Here is a 25,979-nt window from a genome sequence, read left to right on the forward strand (position 1 = left end):
GAGCTCATTTACTTGTGTGGCTGCCAGACAAATAGAGTTGCGCTTCTATTGTCATCTGATGAAAAGCAAGCTATTTTCTGCTGAATGTGTTGCACTAATGTATTTTATGTGAAGGAAAACTATAGTTGCATGTCCCTGATCACTCTATTGAAAAAAAAACACTTGGCTTTCAATATAAAATGCTACCCCTGTCAATACATGGACTGGTTGAGAGAATAACAAGAGTGTGCAAAGCTGTCATCAAGGCTAAGGGTAGCTACTTTCAAGAATCTAAAATATATTTTGATTTTAACAAACTTGGAAATGAACCAATCCTCCATTATTAAGACAATGGAACAATCATGTGCTTCATTATCTAAATATTGAAATAGTGTGGGCGACAGAGAGGAACAAAATGGTGCATTTTGAGGACATGTTGTGGAGAGTAGTTGGTGAAATGGTGAGAACAGGCGAGTCTGGGCAGGAGTGATGTTGTTGATGTTTGTATGTTATCTTTTATATGTGTATGTTTTGTATTGTTTAAAAAAATAAACAAATGACCAAAAATCTCTAAGAACTCAGATGCAAAAATGAAATAACCATTGTTTCGACAGACAAGCTGTCTTCATCATAGTATAATGACAAACACTGTGGGTCACTAGTTTATAAAGTTTCAAAGGACACACAGGTATCTGTAATCCCAGTTTCAAAGGACACACTAAAACTGATGCGCCTGGAACCAACTGCCATACCTCATTCAAAGGCACTTAAAACTTTTGTCTTGCCCATTCAATCTCAATGGCACACATACTCAATTGTGTCAAGGGTAAAAAAATATATATCCTTCTTCAACCTGTCTTCTCCTGCTTCATCTACACTAATTAATGTGGATTTAACAGGTGACATCAATAAGGGATCTTAGCTTTCACCTGAATTGTCATGGAAAGAGCAGGTGTTTCTAATGTTTTGTACACTCAGTATATAATATAATCTGTAATGGACAAGCTTAATAAGGATCCAACCTTTTTTTTTTTTTTTTACAAATTTCACCTAAAATGACATACCCAAATCTAACTGCCTGTATCTCAGGACCTGAAGCAATAATATGCATATTCTTGATACCATTTGAAAGGAAACACTGAAGTGTGTGGAAATTTGAAATGAATGTAGGAGAATATAACAAATTAGATCTAGTAAAAGATAAAAAGAAAAAAATGTATTTTTTTTTGTACCATCATCTTTGAAATGCAAGAGAAAGGCCATAATGTACTATTACAGCCCAGGCGCAATTTAGATTTTGGCCACTAGATCTCAGCAGTGTATGTGCAAAGTTTTAGACTGAACCAATGAACCATTGCATATCTGTTCAAACTGTTTTATCAAGATTGCCCAAATGTGCCTAATTGGTGTATTAATACATTTTCAAGTTCATAATTGTGCACTCTCCTCAAACAATAGCATGGTATTATTTCACTGTAATAGCTACTGTAAATTGGACAGTGCAGTTAGATTAACAAGAGTTTCAGCTTTCTGCCCATATTAGATATGTCTATGTCCTGGGATTTTTTTGTTTGTTACTTACAACGTCATGCTAATCAAATTAGCCTATATTAGCTCAACCGTCCTGCGGGTGGGACACCGATCCCGTAGAGTTTTAAGAGGGAATGCTTTCATTGTTGTGTGCTTTCTGATTAGATGTCAATCATGTCACATCTTTTTAAACAACATAATGGTACATAGTTGGTACACATTCTTGTGCATTTTGCTACTATGCATCAGCTGATTCTAAAATCAATTTCCAACTGATCAACCTTCTCCACAGGTTATGCAAGATATGCATGTCAACAAGACTGTGATGTGTTGTCAGCAGCGGTAAACTGTTACTAAAGGTTTGCTATAGGATTTTCTCAAAGATTGAAATGTGCTTACAAAGGCCTAGAAAGACCATACCGTCTCCAAATTGTTTCTCTCCTATGCAATTTGCAGAGGCAAGCACAAAGCAGAACTGGGAACAGACCGTTTGAGTTTGAAGTATTGACCCTCAGGGCTAAATTGAGTTGCATATCTGACTCGTCTAGTGATCGACAACGACAGCTGGCTTTCTCCATTTTATGAACCCAGACCTAGAGTAATGTGCACAGTCAAGTTTATACGGTAAAGTCATACCGTATAAAAAAAAAAATCACAACAGCTGTGATGGAAAGAGGAAGTTTTGGTACAATTTTCTAAATGCTGACAGATAATTTGTTCTTCGACATCGTGGGATCTTTTTGTGTATGTGAAATTAATTATGCGAGAAATGGCAGCGGAAACTACTTTATGCGCAAATATTGATATAATAATCATCATATCGAAGTAAACTTGGAGTCACAAGATTATATAGTGCATGATCCTCCCCCTACGACTCAGGAAGCCACACAGTTTATTAGGCTACAAATTAATAAAGTTAGGATGAACTTCACACGGGGGTGAGCTTGATGCTCTTTTCCAATAAATATTGAGGGTCTTATTCTGGTGACACGATGAGCGATGCTTGTCTGCAAAAAAGTACCGTCATCCCATACTGAATTTTATCCACAATAAGTCAGTTTGGTGGAAACACCAGCGGTGGGAAAATGCGCATTTTTCTTTATGTATTTTTTTATGTATTTTCTTTATGATTTTTTATATTCACATTAAAATCACCATTAAAGTCACCAATTGGATGGAAACCTGGATATAGAAACAAAACAATATTGGTGTAAAATGAAAACTGGACTTCCTCACTTTACACAAACGGGCATAATATACTTACTTAAATAGTTTGAAAATCTCAAATACATCTCAGACTGACATTCAGATTCAGTACAAAATTCATCTTAAAAATCTACAAAGTTTCCATACGCCCTTATACGGCCTACATCAATGATTCACATAATTTGTAAAAAGAATGACATACTATAAAAGGTTGGCAAAAAGATTTATGCCACAATCTGCAAATCACCCGATTTAATGACATGTTGATATCACCCTTATACAGTGCATTCAGAAAGTATTCACATCCCTTGACTTTTTACACATTACATTACAGCACAAATTTAAAATGGTTTACATTTTGATTTTGTGTCACTGATCTACACACAATAACCCATAATGTCAAAGTGGATGTACAGTAGGTTTTTAGAAATGTGTATAACAAATGGAAAGCTGAAATGTCTTCAGTCAATAATTATTCTATCCCTTTGTTCTGGCAAGCCTAAATAACTTCAGGAGTAATAATGGGCATAGCAAGTCAGATAATATGTTGCATGGACTAACTCTGTGCCCAATAATGGTGTTTAAGAGGATTTTTTAATGACTACCTCTTCTCTGTACCCCACACATACAATTATCTGTAGTGTTCCTCGGTTCAGCAATGAATATCAAGCACAGATTCAATGACAAAGACCAGGGAGGTTTTCCAATTCCTCGCAAAGCAGGGCACCTATTAGTAAATGTGATATTTCAGTTTTTATTTATAATACATTTGCAAAAATGTGCTTTTTCTTTGACATTATGGGGTATAGTGTGAAGATTGATGAGGGGGGGAAAAATTTATCAATTTTAGAATAAGACTAATGCAACAAACTGTGGGAAAGTCAAGGGGTCTGAATATGCAGGTCTTTTATGAATGCTTCATTAAAACTACATGTGGTATTCGAAAACAACAAAACTGCAGCCCTGCCACTTGTTTTGTTATACAATTAAGAGATGGGACAAAGGGAATATTACACCCTCTTAAATTCGTAGACAGCTCTAGATGCAAGGACTGCCAGTCCATGACATCAACTGTCAGTAGTTTGTTTTAAACATATTTAGAAAACTTCACATTGTTTGTTTATGTTCTTGTCTTTAAACAATGGAGTAAAAACAACCTTATATTTTAGTGTTTTATAGAGAATGACAGCTGAGCTATGCTCATGAGGCCTTTATAAATTATAGTCTTCAAGAATCAATGGGTAAATATCAAGAATTGAAATGACCAAAGCACTTCATGATGACAGAAGTGAGTGCTACGGAGGGATAGTTCAATTACCTTTGCTTTCTTAGATACAGGGACAATGGTGGCCATCTTGAAGCATGTGGAAACAACAGACTGGGATAGGGAGAGATTGAATATATCTGTGAACATACCAGCCAGCCTGCGCATGCTCTGAGGACGCGGCTAGGATTACCATCTGGGCCAGCAGCCCCTCTAGTGACTCCCCAACATCGACTGACACTAATTAGCATAACGCAAAGGACATAAATATTCCTAGAAAATATTCCTATTCATGAAAATCACAAGTGAAATATATTGAGACACAGGTTTACCCTTTTGTTAATCACCCTGTCATCTCAGATTTTCAAAATATGCTTTACAGCCAAAGCTAGACACGCATTTGTGTAAGTTTATCGATAGCCTAGCATAGCATTTTGTCCAGCTAGCAGCAGGTAACTTGGTCACGGAAATCAGAAAAGCAATCAAATGAAATCGTTTACCTTTGATGAGCTTCGGATGTTTTCACTCACGAGACTCCCAGTTAGATAGCAAATGTTCCTTTTTTCCAAAAATATTATTTTTGTAGGCGAAATAGCTCCGTTTGTTCTTCACGTTTGGCTGAGAAATCGCCCGGAAATTGCAGTCACAAAAACTCAGAAAAATATACCAAATTAGCTCCATAATATCGACAGAAACATGGCAAACGTTGTTTAAAATCAATCCTCAAGGTGTTTTTCAAATATCTATTCGATAATATATCCACCGGGACAATTGTTTTTTCAGCGGGACCGATTGGAATAATGGCTACCTCTGTATTTTACGTGAGAATCACTCTGAGAGCCATCAGGTGACCACTTGCGCAATGTAGCCACTTACGGGTGTTCTTCAACATAAATGCGTAAAACTACATCACAATGCTGTAGACACCTTGGGGAATACGGAGAAAAAGTAATCTGGTTGATAGCCCATTCACTGCTCAATAGGGATGCATTGGAACGCAGAGCTTTCAAAAGATGAAAGCCTGGATTTTTCTCAGGCTTTCACCTGCAATATCAGTTCTGTTATACTCAGAGACAATATTTTTACAGTTTTGGAAACTTTAGAGTGTTTTCTATCCTAAGCTGTCAATTATATGCATATTCTAGCATCTTGTCCTGACAAAATATCCCGTTTACTACGGGAACGTTATTTTTCAAAAATGAAAATACTGCCCCCTAGTCACAAAAGGATATTATTAAGGACATTACATCAAAGTTGGATCAGCCTGTAGTGTGGTTTTCCACTTTAATTTTGAGTGTGACTCCAAATCCAGACCTCCATGGGTTGATTCAATTTGATTTCCATTGATAATTTGTGTGATTTTGTTGTCAGCACATTCAACTATGTAAAGAAAAAAGTATTTAATAAGAATATTTCATTCATTCAGTGTTATTTTAGTGTTCCCTTTATTTTTTTGATCAGTGCATATATATATGTGTAGATATTATTTCAAATCAAATCAAAGTTGTCACGTGCGCCAAATACAACAGGTGTAGACCTTAAAGTGAAATGCTTACTTACAGGCTCTAACCAATAGTGCAAAAAAGGTATTAGGTGAACAATAGGTAAGTTAAGAAATAAAACAACAGTAAAAAGACAGGCTATATACAGTAACGAGGCTATAAAAGTAGTGAGGCTACATACAGACACCGGTTAGTCAGGCTGATTGAGGTAGTATGTACATGTAAACATGGTTAAAGTGTCTATGCATGTAGGATCAACAGAGAGTAGCAGTAGCGTAAAAGAGGGGGTTGGCGGGTGGAGGATGGGACACAACGCAGATAGCCTGGTTAGCCAATGTGCGGGAGTACCGGTTGGTCGGCCCAATTGAGGTAGTATGAACATGAATGGATAGTTAAAGTGACTATGCATATATGATAAACAGAGAGTAACTTGGGAGGGGGCACACAATGCAAATAGTTTCGGTAGCCATTTTGATTACCATTTCAGGAGTCTTATGGCTTGGGGGTAAAAACTGTTGAGAAGCCTTTTTGTCCTAGACTTGGCACTCCGGTACCACTTGCCATGTGGTAGTTGAGAGAACAGTCTATGGCTGGGGTGGGTGGGGTCTTCGACAATTTTTAGGGCCTTCCTGACACCGCCTGGTGTAGAGGTCCTGGATGGCAGGCAGCTTAGCCCCAGTGATGTACTGGGCCGTACACACTACCCTCTGTAGTGCCTTGCGGTCAGAGGCCGAGCAATTGCCGTACCAGGCAGTGATGCAACCAGTCAGAATGCTCTCGATGTTGCAGCTGTAGAACCTTTATAGGACCTCAGGACCCATGCCAAATATTTTCAGTTTCCTGAGGGGGAATAGGCTTTTTCGTGCCCTCTTCACGACTGTCTTGGTGTGTTTGAACCATTCTGGTTTGTTGGTGATGTGGACACCAAGGAACTTGAAACTACCAACCTGCCCCACTACAGCCCCGTCGATAAGAATGGGGGCGTACTCGGTCCTTCTTTTCCTGTAGTCCACAATCATCTCCTTAGTCTTGGTTACATTGAGGGAGAGGTTGTTATTCTGGCACCACCCGGCCAGGTCTCTGACCTCCTCCCTATAGGCTGTCTCGTCGTTGTCGGTGATGAGGCCTACCACTGTTCTGTTGTGGAGTCGTGGGTGAACAGTGAGTACAGGAGGGGACTGAGCACACACCCCTGGGGAGCTCCAGTGTTGAGTATCAGCGTGCCAGATGTATCGGTACATACCCTCAGGGCAGCCTGTCAGGAAGTCCAGGATCTAGTTGCAGAGGGAGGTGTTTTGTCCCAGGATCCTTAGCTTAGTGATGAGCTTTGAGGGTACTATGGTGTTGAACGCTGTGCTGTAGTAAATGAAAAGTAGTCTCACATAAGTGTTCCTTTTGTCCAGGTGGGAAAGGGCAGTGTGGAGTAGTGTGGCATCATCTGTTGATCTGTTTGGGCGGTATGCAAATTGGAATGGGTTTAGGGTTTCTGGGATAATGGTGTTGATGTGAGCCATTACCAACCTTTTAAAGCACTTCATGGCTACGGACATGAGTGCTCACGTCTGTAGTCATTTAGGCAGGTTGCCTTTGTGTTCTTGGGAACAGGGACTATGTTGGTCTGCTTGAAACATGTTGGTATTACAGACTCAATCAGGGACATGTCGAAAATGTCAGTGAAGACACCTGCCAGTTGCTCAGCACATCCCCGGAGCACACATCCTGGTAATCCGTCTTGCCCCGCAGCCTTGTGTATGTTGACCTGTTTAAAGGTCTTACTCACGTCGGCAACGGAGAGCGTGATCACACAGTCGTCGGGAACAGCTGATGCTCTCATGCATGCCTCAGTGTTGCTTGCCTCGAAGCGATTTTGCTCATCTGGTAGGCTTGTGTCACTGGGCAGCTCGTGGCTGTGCTTCCCTTTGTAGTCTGTAATAGTTTTCAAGCCCTACCACATAAAACGAGCGTTGGAGCCGGTGTAGTATGATTCAATCTTAGCCCTGTATTGACTCTTTGCCTGTTTGATGGTTCGTCGCACAGTATAGCAGGATTTCTTGTAAGCTTCAGGGTTAGAGTCCCGCTCCTTGAGAACGACAGCTCTACCCTTTAGCTCAGTGCGAATGTTGCCTGTAATCCATGGCTTCTGGTTGGGGTATGTATGTACGGTCACTGTGGGGACGACATCCTCAATGCACTTATTGACAAAGCCCGTGACTGATGTGGTATACTCCTCAATGCCATCGGAAGAATCCCGGAACATGTTCCAGTCTGTGATAGCAAAACAGTTCTGGGGTTTAGCATCTGCTCCATCTGACCACTTTTTTATAGACCGAGTCACTGGTGCTTCCTGCTTTAATTTGAGCTTGTAAGCAGGAATCAGAAGGATAGAGTTGTGGTCGGATTTACCAAATGGAGGGCCAGGGAGAGCTTGGAACGCGTCTGTGTGTGGAGTACAGGTGATCTAGAATTTTTTTCCCTCTGGTTGCACATTTAACATGTTGATGGAAATTTGGTAGAACTGATTTAAGTTTCCCTGCATTAAAGTCTCCAACCACTAGGAGCGCCGCCTCTGGGTGAGTGGTTTCCTGTTTGCTTATTTCCTTATACAGCTGACTGAGTGCGGTCTTAGTGCCAGCATCTGTCTGTGGTGTTAAATAAACAGCCACGAAAAGTATAGCTGAAAACTCTCAAGGCAAGTTGTGTGGCCTGCAATTTATCACAATATACTCTACTTCAGGCGAGCAAAATCTAGAGACTTGCTTAGATTTCGTGCACCAGCTGTTGCTTACAAATCTGCACAGACAGCCCCACCCCTGAGTCTTACCGGAGTGTGCTGTTCTATCTTGCCAGTGCAGCGTATATCCCACTAGCTGAATATCCATGTCATCATTCAGCCACGATTCCGCGAAACAACAGGATATTACAGTTTTCTGAAGCTACGTGATCAAAATAATCTTGAAGCGTGGATTCCGATTGTTCAGACCAGAGTTGAATAGTCCTCACCACAGATGCTTCCTATTTGAGTGTCTGCCTATAAGAGGGGAGGAGCAAGATGGAATCATGGTCCGATCTGCCGAATGGAGGGGGGGGTGACCTTATATGCATTCCTGGAAGGTAGTACAGCAATGGTCAAGGGTTTTAGCTGCACGAGTACAACAATCAATATGTTGGAGCCTATTCAGGAGCCTTTTCCTTAAATTTTCTTTGTTAAAATCCCCAGCTACAATAACTGCAGCCTCAGCATAACGTGGTTTCCAGTTTGCATAAAGTCAAATCAAATCAAATGTATTTATATAGCCCTTCGTACATCAGCTGATATCTCAAAGTGCTATACAGAAACCCAGCCTAAAACCCCAAACAGCAAGCAATGCAGGTGTAGAAGCACGGTGGCTAGGAAAAACTCCCTAGAAAGTCCAGTGAAGTTCTTTGAGGGTCGTCGTGGTATCCACTTGGGGGGGGGGATATAGACCACTAGAGGCTATTATTGACGAAAATTCTCCCGGGAGATAGTTCGGTCGGCATTTGATTGTGAGATATTCTAGGTCGGGTGAACAGACGGACTTTAGTTCCTCCTGTATGTTATCACAGTTACACCATAAGTCGCTAATCATAAAACATATACGTCCACCCTTCTGCTTCCCGGATGAGATGTTTGTACCTGTCGGCGCGATGTACTGAGAACCCAACTGGCTTTACAGAGTCAGACAGTATATCTCAAGAGCGCCATGTTTCCGTGAAGCAGAGTATGTTACAATCCCTGGTGTCTTCACTTTATTATCCGAATATTTGACATTAGCGAGTAAAATACTCAGGAGCTGTGGGTGGCCTCGAGTACCTCTTCTCCGCCAGCGTTGTTTTGGGTCAGCCTCTGAAATAAGTTCAATTGCTCTGGGGAGAGAAAACAACGGATCCGCTCCAGGAAAGTCGTAATCCGCTCTAATATCCAATAGTTCTTCCCGGCTGTGTGTAATGACACAAAAATGATTCCTGAGCTAATGACGTAAAAAATAGCTAGTCACGATGCTGCCATCTCAGTCAGCGCCATCATGTTAAAATAAAAAGAGGCTACCTGATAGCTCATATCCACTGTAACATCCAAATACAACTACAGTTGATCATATCACTAATACCTACAGTTATATAATGAAGCAAAAAATGTAAAAATGTCAACTGTAAAATTATCACATTCAGGATCTAATCTGTCATTCTGCCCCTGAGCAAGGAAGTTAACCCACTGTTCCCCAGGCGCTGATGATGTGGATGTCGATTAAGGCAGCCCCCCGCACCGCTCAGAGGGGTTGGGATAAATGCGGAAAACATATCAGTTGAATGCTTCGAGTTGTACAATTGACTAGGCATCTTCTGTTCCCTTTCCTACACTTGGTCTGTAGCCGGGGGGTGGGGGCATTACTCAGCAGACTGTGATAGGAAAGACATAAATGTGTGATGACAGAGATGTGTCTGCTCTCAGCTCCACAAGCCAGGTTGATCGACTTATCGGTCTCCCTCCTTTTTTGATTTGTTTTTCTGTTATTTTCTCCAGTAGTCTTATTCGGGTGCTCAGCATGCATTGCAGCTCAAGGTCAATAGAATCTCTTTGCTCTGGAACTCCCTGTTGTATTTTTATGAGGTTTATTTCCCTCATTAGAAGCAGCCAGAGTCCAAAATACAAATTCAAGACCTCTTTACATTTTGAAAGCTTTGTTATTAGAATCTCACTTCCTTGAAAGCTATGCAAATCTTTCAGTCTCTTGGATGTTCAATTCCCGGTATTATGTGACCTCTGATGAAATATCCTTTATGTACCTAAAGTAAATCCTGACTTAGTTTTAAATACAGATTTCTGAGATAGTATCACCAAAATTAATTTCCATATCGTGTCACAAAGTAACCTAAATCCATCAGGATAATCTCAACAACGGTATCAAATTACTCTGGAATATATTCCCTTTGCCCTCCAGTGTCATTGAGCATAGCATTCTATACTCTGTGAAGTAATGCTTTGAATCAATGGATTTCTTATTCATGTATCACAAGGAAGATCCCAGTCATTCTTGGTGAATAAACCAAAAATATCTTACAGCATAATTTAACCCGAGGGAGTATTTCAAGCTTCTTAGAATTTCTTAATGAGAATGTCTGAGACAGATGGAATAAGACCATTGTACCACAGTAGCACTTCTGTGTACAGGTACCGCTCCTCCTTGCAATGAGGCCTGTAATCATCATGCGGAAGGTATTAATACTGGTTTAAGGTTTTTCACAGTAAAGGTCTCCTAATAGGTGTTATTTATCATACTTTGAGGACTGAAATCTAAGATATTTGAAGAAGAAAAAAAATACATTTTCAAAACAGACCATACCTTAAAGTATGTTTTGTAGGGATTCCTTAAATTTTCAGGGATTTGTTTGTCAAACTGGGACACATGTCCAGCTTAACCTAAAATGATACTGACATTTTTATTAATCCCAAAAAGGAACACTTTATGGCAGCTTGGATGACGCAGGCCAGTGTCATCTCAACAGAAGAACACTTTTGAAGTCTGAAAACATCTGAGAAAATTTGTCGCGTCATGTCCCTAGAGGAATGTGGTGGAAAAACTGATTTACTTTGTTGTAGAAAAAGCTAAATATGTAATTATTTTACAAGAAGGTTGGTACAGGCTGTTGTAGTTAAATGAAAAATCAGAAAAAGAAAGACGGAGAAAGTGGAGACTGTGTTGGGTAATTTGAGTGCAAATAATATACAAAATGTCCATGTCCGTGTTTTCCTCAGACTCAGATTTGTTTTTATTTGCACTTCAAGCAAATAACATGTAGAGGGAGTTGAGCGAGCTCTGACTGCATTTTCACAATACTTTGGTATTTATTTATTTTAACTTAACTAGGCAAGTCAGTTAAGAGCAAATTCTTATTTACAATGACGGCCTACCAAAAGGAAAAAGGCCTCCTGTGGGGACGGGGGCTGGGATTAAAAATAAAAATGAATGAAATAAAAATATAGAACAAAACACACATCACGACAAGAGAGACAACACTACATAAAGATATCCCTAAGACAACATAGCAGCAACACATGACAACACAGCATGGTAGCAGCACAACATGGTAGCAGCGAAAAACAGGGTACAAACATTATTGGGCACAGACAACAACACAAAGGGCAAGAAGGTAGAGACAACAATACATCACGCAAAGCCACCACAACTGTCAGTAAGAGTGTCCATGATGGAGTCTTTGAATGAAGAGATTGAGATAAAACTGTCCAGTTTGAGTGTTTGTTGCAGTTTGTTCCAGTCGCTAGCTGCATGGAACTGAAAAGATGAGCGACCCAGGGATGTGTGTGCTTTGACCTTTAACAGAATGTGACTAGCAGAACGGGTGTTGTATGTGGAGGATGAGGGCTACAGTAGATATCTCATATGGGGGAGTGAGGCCTAAGAGGCCTAAGAGGGTTTTATAAATAAGCATCAACCGTTGGGGTCTTGGGACGGGTATATAGAGATGACCAGTTTACAGAAGAGTATAGAGTGCAGTGATGTGTCCGATAAGGAGCAATGGTGGAAAATCTGATAGCCGAATTGTAAAGAACATCTAACCGCTCGAGAGCACCTTTACCTGCCGATCTATAAATGACGTCTCCGTAATCTAGCATGGGTAGGATGGTCATCTGAATCAGGGTTAGTTTGGCAGCTGGGGTGAAAGAGGAGCGATTATGATAGACGAAACCTTGATATGTGCTGAGAGAAGGGCAGTGTACCGTCTAGCCATACTCCCAAGTACTTGTATGAGGTGACCACCTCAAGCTCTAAACCCTCAAAGGTAGTAATCACACCGGAGGGGAGAAGGGCATTCTTCTTACAAAACCACATTACCTTTGTTTTGGAGGTGTTCAGAACAAGGTGAAGTGTAGAGAAAGCCTGATGGACACTAAGAAAGCTTTGTCGTAAAGCATTTAACACAAAAGCCGTATTGGTTGTACAATTTATCATAACTCTAAAACTACTTGAAATCCCACTCAGAAAATGGTGTATTCAATGTACAGCATGTAAAGCCATATATAGTGCCTTTGGAAAGTATTCAGACCCCTTGACTTTTTCCACATTTTGTTACATTAAAGCCATATTCTAAAATGGATTAAATAAAATCCAATCCTCAATTTACACACAATAACTCATAATGACAAAGTAAATGTACTACAAATAAAAACCAGAAATACCTTACTTAAATAAGTATTCAGACCCTTTGCTATGAGACCAGGTGAAATCAATTTTCCACTGATTATCCTTGAGATGTTTCTACAACTTGATTGGAGTCCACCTGTGATCAATTCAATTGATTGGACATGATTTGGAAAAGGCACACACCTGTCAATATAAGGTCCCACAATTGACAGTGCATGTCAGAGCAAAACTCAAGCCATGAGGTTGAAGGAATTGTCCGTAGCGCTCCGAGGCAGGATTGTGTCGAGGCACCGATCTGAGGATGGGTACCAAACAATTTCTGCAGCATTGAAGGTCCCCAAGAACACAATTCCTCCATCATTCTTAAATGGAAGAAGTTCGGAACCACCAAGACTCTTCCTAGAGCTGGCCTCCCGGACAAACTGAGCAATCACGGAAAAACTGAAATGGTCCACCCGCACAGACAGTGTGGTGAAGAAGGCACAACAGCGCCTCTTCAACCTTAGGAGGCTGAAGAAATTTGACTTGTCACCTAAAACCCTCACAAACTTTGACAGATGCACAATTGAAAGCATCCTGTTGAGCTGTATCACCACCTGGTACGACAACTGCACCGCAAGGCTCTCCAGAGAGTGGTGCGGTCTGCTAAAGGCATCACCACGGGCAAACTACCTGCCCTCCAAGACACCTACAGCACCTGATGTCACAGGAAGGTGAAATAGAACATCAAGGGACAACATCCACTCGATCCACTGCCTGTTCACCCTGCTTACCATCCAGAAGGAGAGACTGAAAAACACCTTCTATAAAGGCCATCAGACTGTTAAACAGCCATTACTAACACAGAGGCTGCTGCCTACAGACTTGAAATCATTGGCCACTTTAATAAATGTATCACTAGTCACTTTAATAATGTTTACATGTCCTGCTTTACTCATCTCATATGTAAACGGAGCAAAAAAGGAAACGTCCCTTTTTCAGGACCCTGTCTTTCAAAGATCATTTGTAAAAATCCAAATAACTTCACAGATCTTCATTGTAAAGGGTTTAAACACTGTTTCCCCATGCTTGTTCAATGAACCATAAACAATTAATGAACATGCATATGTGGAACAGTCATTAAGACACTAACAGCTTACAGACAGTAGGCAATTAAGGTCACAGTTATCAAAACTTAGGACACCAAAGAGGCCTTTCTACGGACTCTGAAAAACACAAAAAGAAAGATGCCCAGGGTCCCTGCTCATCTGCGTGAACGTGCCTTAAGCATGCTGCAAGAAGGCATGAGGACAGCAGATGTGGCCAGGGCAATAAATTGCAATGTCCGTACTGTGAGACACCTAAGACAGCGCTACAGGGAGACAGGACGGATAGCCGTTTGTCCTCGCAGTGGCAGACCACATGTAACAACACCTGCACAGGATCGGTACATCCGAACATAACACCTGCGTGACAGGTACAGGATGACAACAACTGCCTGTGTTACACCAGGAACACACAAGCCCTCCATCAGTGCTCAGACTGTCCGCAATAGGCTGAGAGAGGCTGGACTGAGGGCTTGTAGGCCTGTTGTAAGGCAGGTCCTCACCAGACAACACCGGCAACAACGTCGCCTATGGGCACAAACCCACCAGCATACTGCTCGTTCTGTGTGCGATTTCCTGCAAGACAGGAATGTCAGTGTTCTGCCATGGCCAGCAAAGAGCCCGGATCTCAATCCCTTTGAGCACGTCTGGGACCTGTTGGATCGGAGGGTGATGGCTAGGGCCATTCCCCCCAGAAATGGGAATGGGAACTTGCAGGTGCCTTGGTGGAAGAGTGGGGTCAGTTTCTGTCTCAGTTGTTGAATCTTGTTATGTTCATACAAATATTTACACATGTTAAGTTTGCTGAAAATAAATGCTGTTGAAAGTGAGAGGACGTTTATTTTTTTGCTTTTGAGTTCATATACTCTATTTTATACTATCTTGCCAATGCTGCTCTGTCATTGCTCATCCATATATATGTATATATTCCTTTACTTTACTTAGTATTGTTTGTATTAGGTAGTTGTTGTGGAATTGTTAGATTACATGTTTGATATTGCTGCACTGTTGGAACTGGAAGCCCAAGCATTTCGCTACACTTGCAATAACATCTGCTAACCACGTATATGACCAATAACATTTTATTTGACATCTCTGGAGAGACCTGCAAATAGCTGTGCACCAACAATCCCCATCCAACCTGACCGAGCTTGAAAGGATTTGCAGAGAAGAATGTGAGAACCTCCCCAAATACAGGTGTGCCAAGCTTCATGCCCAAGAAGACTCGAGGCTGTAATCACTGCCAAAGGTGCTTCAACAAAGTACTGAATAAAGGGTTTGAATACTTATATAAATTAGCAAACATTTCTAAAATCCTGTTGTTGCTTTGTCATTATGGGGTAGTGTGTGTAGATGAGGGAAAAAATATTTAATACATTTTAGAATAGGCTTTTACCTACCAAAATGTGGAAAAAGTCAAGGGGCCTGAATACTTTCCGAAGGCACTATAATTGAGCACAATTTAAAGAGGTATTATGAAATAAAACATTTTCATTTCAGAGCACAGGGTAAGCATTCAAACGACACCTGCTGACTAAAGTTCATGGACTGGGCAAGCCCAAAATTGTATAAATATCGAAACCAAATAGTCAGTCAAGTCAGTCAATTCAGGAAGTAACCTGAAATTTCAGTGGTTATTTTTTTCAATAAGTGAAAAAATAACCACTTCAAATTTTTACTAATAAACTGAAAAGAAAAAGTTCTTTAAAATGTTAGATTCAAATCACTTCCTGATGGAAAAGGTGTATAAAGATGGAGGAATTCAGATTTGACATCGTTTTAGCACAACCCGCAGATTTATTAACTATAGCAACATGGTTCAATGTGCCAATAAATCAGCACAATGTACTTTTTTTTTTTTTTTTACATCTTTGAGCTAGAGTTGGGATTAAGTTTACTATGCTAATGCAAGTAAAAAAAATAGTAATGGGGAACACTGTATTATACAGTGAACTTAGCCCATTAGGCATTTGTGGTAAGTACATGTGTGGCTGCTATCTTTATGCATGTCCGCCATATCCAGTGCCAGTCAAAAGTTTGGATACACCTACTCATTCTTGGGATTTTTTTACATTGTAGAATAATAGTGAAGACATCAAAACTATGAAATGACACATATGGAATCATGTGGTAACCAAAGAAGTTATGAGCATGAAGGCCTGATTCGACCATAAAGGCCTGATTCACGCAGTCTCCTCTGAATGTAGAAAATAGTAAAAAATAAAGAAAACCCCTTGAATGAGTAGGTGTGTCTAAACTTTTGACTGGTATTGTATATATATTTTTTTACCTTCATTTAACAAGGCTAGTCAGTTAAGAACAAATTCTTATTTACAATGACGGCCTACCCCGGCTAAACCGTGACCCGGATGACACTGGGCCAATTGTGCGCCGCCCTATGGGACTCCCAATCACGGCCAGTTGTGATACAGCCTGGAATCAAACCAGGGTCTGTAGTGACACCTCTAGCACTGAGAAGTAAGTACCTTTGACTGCTGTGCCACTCGAGAGCACCACTCGGGAGTACTGTATATATTTTGGGTATAATATGTATATTTATGTTGTATATACAGGGCACATTTGTCTTCCCTGTTAAAATAAAGGTTAAATGAAACAATTAAATACAAAAACTGACTGACTTCGATTTGAATTCATTTATATAGTGTATGTTACCAGGCAACAGAAAGACTTGACTTTTTATGGGATACAACATAGGGGGGTTCCTGAGCGGCGCAGTGGCCTAAGTCACTGCATCTCAGTACAAGAGGCGTCACTGCAGTATGTGATTCGAATCCAGGCTGCATCACATCCGGCTGTGATTGGGAGTCCCATAGGGCGGCGCACAATTGGCCTAGATTGAAATGGTCACATTCATAAGAAAGGGAGGCAGAGGAAATGTTGATGAAACTCAGAGGAAAGAGAGATAATGAAAAATATATGAAGGGAAAGAGACTCACCTTCGGCTGAACCTCCACCTCCACCACTTGATTCTTGTTCATGCAGCCTTTCACAAAGCCCTCAACATTGCTGTTGAACTTCATAAAGATCACATAGGTGGCATAGGCTGAGAGCAGAGCAATACTTTCCCAGTAGGAGATGTAGTTATCCAGGAAGAAACATATGAGCATGATCAGGCCTATGATGTAGAAGGAGACGTCACGGAAGAGGGGCCACCAGGTCAGATTGAGGATCTCCCTGGAGAAGATGGCACACATTCCAATGACGAAGAGAATGTTGAAGACAGCTGAGCCCACAATGGTTCCGATACCCACATTGCTGTGGGAGATGAATACGCCGATGACAGAAGTGAAAAGCTCGGGAGCTGACCCTCCTGCCGCCATGAAGGTGGCCCCCGCCACGTCATCAGAGATGGCCAGCTTCTCTGTGATGACTGTCAGAGCGGGCACGAAGAATTCATCACACACAATGGCTAAAGAGATGAACATGTACAGCATCCCAAACATGTGGAGCACCACAGCACCCTGGCGCCTCTCTTCCAGAGTGAACAGGTCCGTGGGGTAGTCCCCCTGGCTCTCGTTGCCGTCTGCCGAAGACCTCATGGCCACGGGCATGTTGGCTGAGACATTGGGATCCCTCTGGTGCTGAGTGGAAAGTAGAGTCCTGTGGGGAGCAGGACCAGACTGAAGGAGGGCCTCTTGAGGCAGGAGCAGCTCCGAGTGGGTCCCTGAGCTCCATGTCAAGGCGCTGAAGGAAAAGGAGATAGCACTTATGGCTACCAGGCTGAACACAAAACCCAGGATTCGTATGGGCCTCAGCTTTCTAAGCAGGTTCTGGTGACGGTGCCTCTTACAAGTTGCATCCAGAAAGGGCCTTTGCACCACCATATCCAAGCAGGGTTGGTCCAAACCCATCACTGTGATGTGATGCGCTGTGCTGTGTGTGTTTCTATACTCTCAATGGTTGGCTGGAAAGAGGGTGAGCTGGTTTTTGTTACCAGACACAACGCATGGTACTGCCGTGGGCTTCAAACAACATGGGAGTATTCCTGAAGCTTTCCAGGGTCTGGCTTGCCAAACGATGTCTTCATATTAGCCTCTAAAAACAAGATTTGAATAGAAATTGAAGAGAAAAAGGAGGAAGCTTCAACATGTAGAATTTACACACAGCAACAAACTGTTAGCTGTCACATGCCTACCTCAATTCTGTATTGGATTTAACACCACGATGTAGCCTAGTCCTGACCATGGTTATCCAATTTCCTTGAAGATTATTTTTACATTTCATGTTCTGATGTTTCATTGTGGTATTAAGGTCTATGCTATGATACAGATATACCAGCAATACATGGGTTCAGAGGCAGAGTAATTGAGGGAATAGCTATATCTTACTTTATCTTTTCAGAAACAAGCAAATAACATAGAGGGAAAATCTTCAAATGTTTGAATTCATAATAGACTAATCATTGCTTGTCACATGCATTGTAAATTACACCCAGATATTAAAGTGATAAGGCCCGAGTTAACCCGAGCTAAAATATATCCTCCAAACATCGGCTTTGAGGGCATTATCGCTTTTATACAACGAGTTACCAACATATTCAAATCACTTCAAACTGAAGCTGGAAAGACTGCAAACTAACTGCACTTCGTTTAGTTTGATCTTTTTTCAATTGACATTTCTTTGTATATAGCCATAAAAAAATGATACCAGCTGATCCCTGATTTCGACGGGCTGAGAAAAGCTGCATGCCTGGCTGTCTCGTCCCGACACATTCATCACTATGAGACAGCTGGAGATTTGAATATTGAAACAATGTTGCAAATGTCAGAGAGACAGACAGCAAGGTTTATACAAATCTCTGCTGTTGAAAACTAAACGTTAGGCTAAAAGAAATGTGAGATAATGTTTAGATGCTTTTTATAGAGAAGGCCAAGTTTATACATTTCCTTGCTGGGTTGATGAGACAGGGATTTTGCGCAGTCAAATGGTAATTTGTGGAATAGACACCGGCTGGAATGCGGTTTTAACCAACCAGCATTCAGGATTAGACCCACCAGTTGTATAAAGGCTAATAATAACATGGAAAACAGGTAGGCTATTTCCTCTGAAAAATATAGATGACACTACATATTAATAGGGACAGGAATGTATGCACTGTAGTTACCATGCTATGTATGTGAAAAGAGGAAATAATTCACCAATTTGGCCTACTCGGATAGAGAGAATTCATTAGAAAATATTTATAATAAAGATTCGCCCTACTAATGGTATGGTATCCAGGTGGAATTGTTGCAAATAACCAAATTCCACAAAATTTTAGGCCTACTCGGTATGTGATGCACCAAATGCCCCAGACCTAAAAACGAACTTTAATGGCACCTTTATACCGGTTATAGTTACTATATGATTGGATTGCGGCGTTTGAAGCTGATCAAACGTAGCCAAAGCAAATCATATGTGCGTTTGTTCTGCATGGGCTAGGCTATCTATTCTCCGCAGAATGTAACATTTTTGTTGCGCAGACTTGTTTTGTGTCGCAAACGTGGTTAACTGACAGATTCTACTTGAGTCACAGAAATCTAAATACTTTTACAATATAAAAAATATTAACGGCTATTGGCGTTTAAATGAAATAGTCTACACGCAAAAAAATAGGCTTTTACTGGCCTTCTCTAGCGTAGCCTACACCGTGCATTGAAATATCCGCATGATATGTCTTCATTTATATGAGGAACAGACAAACGTCTGTTGCAACGTGCGCCTCTGTCCTGCAGTAAAATCTCCCTGCCGCTTAACATTAAAACATAACACGTCAAGCTGAGTGATTATTACCGACTGTGCACAAACTGGTTGACTCAATGTTGTTTCCACGTCATTTCAACCCCCCAAAAAATGCAATGTGATGACGTTGAATCAACGTGGAAATGTAAGGGAATTTTGTATTTTCCCCCGACTTTTAAAACTAGATAAAGACATGGAGATTTTTTGTTGTTGCTGATTCAACCTTGAATTCACATTAGTTGACAACTCAACCACATGTAAATAAAAACTAGACATTGCACTGGGGTCTGTGCCCAGTGGGTAGACTACTCAGTTGTCGTAATTTGCGCAAAATATGTAACATTGACAAATGTGTCAGTAATTATGAATGTCTTACCTTATATAGCGGTAAATAGAACGGCAACCGTAACACACCAGGTCGAAATTCGGTTCCGTCTTTTGTGTTCCCTTGCTCTCATTGAGCAAATGTGATGTTCATACCCTATCCGACGATTGAGGAGGAGCTCCGACAAACTGGTTGCAAACTGCGCTCACCTCAACATCATCCCTCCCATCTCACTGAGAAATCGTTCTAGTCTAAAATACAATGCTAATCTAAAAGAAACGACTGGAGCCTAAGGTAAGGTCGGTCTAACCACGTGAATAGGGAGGTTATAGTTTACAACAGTGGAAGCCGTCATATGCCATAACAGGATAGACTAGACCTTGATGGAGTTGCCGTGGTTACAGCAATGGCACCATTTCAACTATACAGATAGGGCTGATATAGATGGATATACTTGTGCATGTTTGAAATAACATTCAATGATGTTACTTAATGGCCTACACATGATCCTTCATATATAGATAGAAGGTTTGAAGGTCACAGAAGGGGAGTCGCCCAAATGGAGCTAAACCGGTGCTTTATTCACAAAGTGGAAGAGCTAGGATCAGGTTAGCCTTTTAAACCATATGGAGGGGGGACTTTATTCCTAAATCAGCACTCCTAATCTATCATTAGGTTGAAAAACATCAGGGCATTTTGGGACATAAGATCCATAAAGGAATGCAGTCATGATTTCAAGGTCAAATAGTGTGTGCTCTATGAAATCAGTGGGATTTGGTGTTGTGGGATTTGTCTGTTGCTCAGCCTTCGGTTGAAGTTACATTCATCTCTACGAACCTGCTGCTCATGTTTACTTTTCATTCCTCTTACATCAAAATCCCCACCAGGGCTTAGCATTAGCAGACATGCCAAACAAGCCGTGTTGGATAAAGACAGCAGTCTCTGCACAGCATGACAACCCACTGGGGGAAAAATGGTTGAATCAACGTTGTTTCCACATCATTTCAACCCCCAAAAATAAATGTAGGAAAACTAATTGGATTTGCAGAGTCATCAACGTCAGGGAATTTCGTGTTTTTTTCACCTAACCTTTAACCTAAACTTTTAACCTCGAATGACATGGTGACATGTTTTGTTGATTTCACATTGAATTCACAATAGTTGACAACTCAACCAAATGTAAATCAAAACTAAACATTGAACTGACGTCTGTGTGCAGTGGGAAAGTATGTGTGACACTAATGCCCTCGTGGTAGGTAATAAATCACGATTCACTGACCTCATTGATTGCCCTCCCTTCTTTCCCTGCCTGCAATCAACCCAAAATGGGAACATAGACAGATAGAAACTTGTCTGCCTTCGTGTTATCAATATCCACTTAGGCCTATCATTGAAAGACAGACATGTGCATGAACAATTCACACTGACCCATGCACCCACAGTGTTAGAAGCTCAGAACTATGAATTGAGAAGGATGACATGATTTCTCAAACTCTTCTATACTATTCCAACCAACACAATGTGCACTTCCATTGTGGCTTGTTATATATATATTTTTTAAATCATGCATAGCCTACCAAATAAGCAAAACTCTCTTTTCACATTTCACAAAAAGGCCTGTAGTATTGCTTTCATAAAGAGAACACACATTAAATAACACTTCAATAGCATTATCTATTAACCTCTTCCAACAGATTGCATCGTCTGTGGATCTATTGGGGCAGTAAGAAAATTGCAGTGGGTCTAGGGTAGCAGGTAAGGTTGAGGTGATATGATCCTTGACTAGTCTCTAAAAGCACTTCATAATGACAGAAGTGAGTGCTATGGGGAGAGTCATTTAGTTCAGTTACCTTTGCTTTCTTTGGTACAGAAAGAATGCCATTAGCTGTACCCTTCTCCTACTCCTCCTCTGTTCCTCTGGTGATGTAGAGGTTAATCCAGGCCCTGAAGCGCCTAGCTTCACTCCCATTCCCCAGGCACTCTCATTTGTTGATTTCTGTAACCGCAAAAGCCTTGGTTTCATGCATGTTAACATTAGAAGCCTCCTCCATAAGTTTGTTTTACTCACTGATTTAGCACACTCTGCCAACCCTGATGTCCTAGCCGTGTCTGAATCCTGGCTTAGGAAGGCCACCAAAAATCCGGAAATTTCCATCCATAACTATAACATTTTCCGACAAGATAGAACTGCCAAAGGGGGCGGAGTTGCAATCTACTGCAGAAACAGCCTGCAGAGTTCTGTCATACAATCCTGGTCTGTGCCCAAACAATTCGAGCTTCTACTTCCAAAAATCCAACTTTCCAGAAATAAGTCTCTCACTGTTGACGCTTGTTATAGACCACCTTCTGCCCCCAGCTGTGCCCTGGACACAATATGTGAATTGATTGCCCCCCATCTATCTTCAGAGCTCGTACTGTTAGGTGACCTAAAATGGGACATGCTTAACACCCCGGCCGTCCTACATTCTATGCTAGATGCCCTCAATCTCACACAAATTATCAATGAACCTACCAGGTACAACCCCAATCTGTAAACACGGGCACCCTCATAGATATCATCCTGAACAACCTGCCCTCTAAATACACCTCTGCTGTCTTCAACCAAGATCTCAGCGATCACTGCCTCATTGCCTGCGTCCGTAATGGGTCTGCGGTCAAACGACCACCCCTCATCACTGTCAAACGCTCCCTAAAACACTTCCTCGAGCAGGCCTTTCTAATCGACCTGGCCCAGGTATCCATTCCGTCAGTAGAGGATGCCTGGTTATTCTTTAAAAGCGCTTTCCTCACCATCTTAAATAAGCATGCCCCATTAAAAATAAAATGGAACCAGGAACAGATACACACTTGGTTCACTCCAGACTTCACTGCCCTTGACCAGCACAAAAACATCCTGTGGCATACTGCATTAGCATCGAATAGCCCCCGCGATATGCAACTTTTCAGGGAAGTTAGGAACCAATATACACAGGCAGTTAGGAAAGCAAAGGCTAGCTTTTTCAAACAGAAATTTGAATCCTGTTGTACAACTCAAAAAAGTTCTGGGGCACTGTAAAGTCCATGGAGAATATGAGCACCTCCTCCCAGCTGCCCACTGCACTGGGGCTAGGAAACACTCTCACCACCGATAAATCCACAATAATTGAGAATTTCAAGAATATTTTTCTACTGCTGGCCATGCATTCCACCTGGCGACGCCTACCCTGGTCAACAGCCCTGTACCCCCCCCAGCAACTAGCCCAAACCTCCCTCATTTCTCCTTTGCCCCAAATCCAGACAGCTGATGTTCTGAAAGAGTTGCAAAATCTGGACCCCCACAAATCAGCTGGGCTAGACAATCTGGACCTCTCTTTCTAAAATTATCCACCACAATTGTTGCAACCCCTATTACTAGCCTGTACAACCTCTCTTTCGTATCATCTGAGATCCCCAAAGATTGGAAAGCTGCCGCGGTCATCCCCCTCTTCAAAGGAGAAGACACTCTAGACCCAAACGGTTACAGACATATATCTATCCTACCCTGCCTTTCTAAGGTCTTCGAAAGCCAAGTTAACAAACAGATCACCAACCATTTTGAATTCCACCGTACCTTCTCCGCTATGCATTCTGGTTTCTGAGCTGGTCATGGGTGCACCTCAGCCACGCTCAAGGTCCTAAACGATATCATAACCACCATCGATAAAAAAACAATACTGTGCAGCCATATTCATCGACCTGGCCAAGGCTTGCGACTCTGTCAATCACCACATTCTTATCGGCAGACTCAACAGCCTTGGTTTCTCAAATGACTGCCTCGCTTGGTTCACCAACTACTTCTCAGACACAGTTCAGTGTGTCAAATCGGAGAGCCTGTTGTCCGGACCTCTGACAGTCTCTATGGGGGTGTCACAGGGTTCAATTCTCGGGCTGACTCTTTTCTCTGTATAAATCAATTATGTTGCTCTTGCTGCTGGTGATTCTTTGATCCACCTCTATGCAGACGACACCATTCGACACGACACCACGGCACTTTCTTTCTTGGAGCTCGCCCCAGGATGTTGTGAAATGGAAAACATGGACGATGATTTCAAGACTTGCTGCTATCGAATACAGATCGCCCCGTGATCAATTTTATAGATTATTAACGTTTATTAATACCTAAAGTTGGTTTAGAAAAGTAGTTTGAAGTGATTTGTAAAAGTTTATAGGCAACTTTTGTAATTTTAAAAAGTGACGTTGCGTCTTGTAAAAGGGAGTATTCCTGGCTCAGACCGGTCTTCAGAAAACAACATTTTGCCTATACAATGACGGATTTAATCGGGAAAAAGACCCAATTGTGATGTTTATGGGATATATAGAAGTGCCAAGAAAGAAGCTCGTCAAAGGTAATGAATGTTTTATATTTTATTTCTGCGTTTTGGGTAGCGCCGGCTACCGCAAAATCTGTTGTTTAGGTGAAGGTCTGGTATTCTGGGGGGTGCATGCTATCAGATAATAGCTTCTCATGCTTTCGCCGAAAAGCATTTTACAAATCTGACTTGGTGGCTAGATTCACAACGAGTGTAGCTTTAATTCAGTACCTTGCATGTGTGTTTTAATGAAAGTTTGAGTTTTATCAAAAACTATAGGTGGCGCTCTAAAATTTCCGCTGATCTAATCCCGCCACAGGAACCAAATCCCTAAGAAGATAACTGAATGCATGTTCTTCAACCGATCGCTGCCCGCACCTGCCTCCCCGTCCAGTAATCACTACTCTGGACGGTTCTGACTTAGAATATGTGGACAACTACAAATACCGAGGTGTCTGGTTAGATTGTAAACTCTCCTTCCAGACTCACATTAAGCATCTCCAATCGAAAATTAAATCTAGAATCGGCTTCCTATGTCGCAACAAATCCTTCACTCATGCTGCCAAACATAACCTCGTAAAACTGACTATCCTACCGATCCTTGACTTCGGCGATGTCATTTATAATGTAGCCTCCAACACTCTACTCACCAAATTGTATGCAGTCTATCACAGTGCCATCCGTTTTGTCACCAAAATACTACCCACCACTGCAACCTGTATGCTCTCCTTGGCCGGCCCTCGTTTCATATTCGTCGCCAAACCCACTGGCTCCAGGTCATCTATAAGTCTTTGCTAGGTAAAGCCCCGCCTTATCTCAGCTCACTGGTCACCATAGCAGCACCCACCCGTAGCACGCGCTCCCCAGCAGATATATTTCACTGGTCACCCCCAAAGCCTATTCCTACTTTGGCCGCCTTTCCTTCCAGTTCTCTGGTGCCAATGACTGGAAGGAATTGCAAAAATCACTGAAGCAGGAGACTCATATCTCCCTTACTAAATTTAAGCATCAGCTGTCAGAGCAGCTCACAGATCACTGCACCTGTAAATAGCCCATCTGTAAATAGCCCATCCAACTACCTCATTCCCATATTGTTATTGATTTATTTTTTCAGCTCCTTTGCACCCCAGTATCTCTACTTGCACATTTATCTTCTGCACATCTATCACTCGTGTTTAATTGCTAAATTCTAATTACTTTCCACTACAGCCTATTTATTGCCTTACCTCCCTAATCTTACCTCATTTGCACACACTGTATATATATTTTTTCCAATTGTGTTATTGACTGTACGTTTGTTTATTCCATGTGTAACTCTGTGTTGTTGTTTGTGTCGCACTGCTATGCTTTATCTTGGCCAGGTCGCAGTTGTAAATGAGAACGTGTTTTCAACTGGCCTACTTGGTTAAATAAAGGTGAAATAAATAAATAAATAAAAAGTTGGACATCTTGAAGCATGTGGGGACAGCAGACTGGGATAGGGGGAGATTGAATATGTCTCCAGCCAGCCAGCTATTCGGCCCTTGCTCTGAGGGTTAACACGCTTAATGTTATGGGTTTGCTTGTAAGGACTGGGGAGTTTTTCAGGATTAAAATCAATGGAACGGCAATAAGCACAGGCAAAATCCTACAGAAAAGCCTGGTTCAGTTTGCTTTCCACCAGACACTTGGAGATGAATTCACCTTTCAGCAAGACCTAAAACACAAGGCCGTATCTACACCGGAGTTGCTTACAAAGAAGACAGTAAATGTTTCTGAGTGGCTGAGTTACAGTTATGTCTAGCTGTGATCAATGGTCAATTTGATAGTAGAAGAAGATAGAGATAGTAGAATTTTG

The 25,979-nt window shown here is 41.5% G+C and overlaps 1 protein-coding gene across 1 annotated transcript in view; it reads right to left on the reverse strand.

Moving 5' to 3' along the window:
- Positions 1-20,036, reverse strand: part of LOC115138223 (sodium/potassium/calcium exchanger 2-like) — a 166,780-nt gene extending 146,744 nt beyond the window's left edge. Inside the window, exons 1-2 of the mRNA XM_029674840.2 lie at positions 19,866-20,036; positions 16,705-17,803 (exon numbers count right to left, since the gene is read on the reverse strand). Of these exons, the coding sequence (XP_029530700.1) occupies positions 16,705-17,619 (915 nt within the window). The 5' untranslated portion in view covers positions 17,620-17,803; positions 19,866-20,036. The remainder of the gene's footprint in view (positions 1-16,704; positions 17,804-19,865) is intronic.
- Positions 20,037-25,979: the final 5,943 nt, after the last annotated feature.

The sequence above is a fragment of the Oncorhynchus nerka genome, linkage group LG12 (genome assembly GCF_034236695.1).
Source record: "Oncorhynchus nerka isolate Pitt River linkage group LG12, Oner_Uvic_2.0, whole genome shotgun sequence".
Classification (NCBI taxonomy): Eukaryota; Metazoa; Chordata; class Actinopteri; order Salmoniformes; family Salmonidae; genus Oncorhynchus; species Oncorhynchus nerka.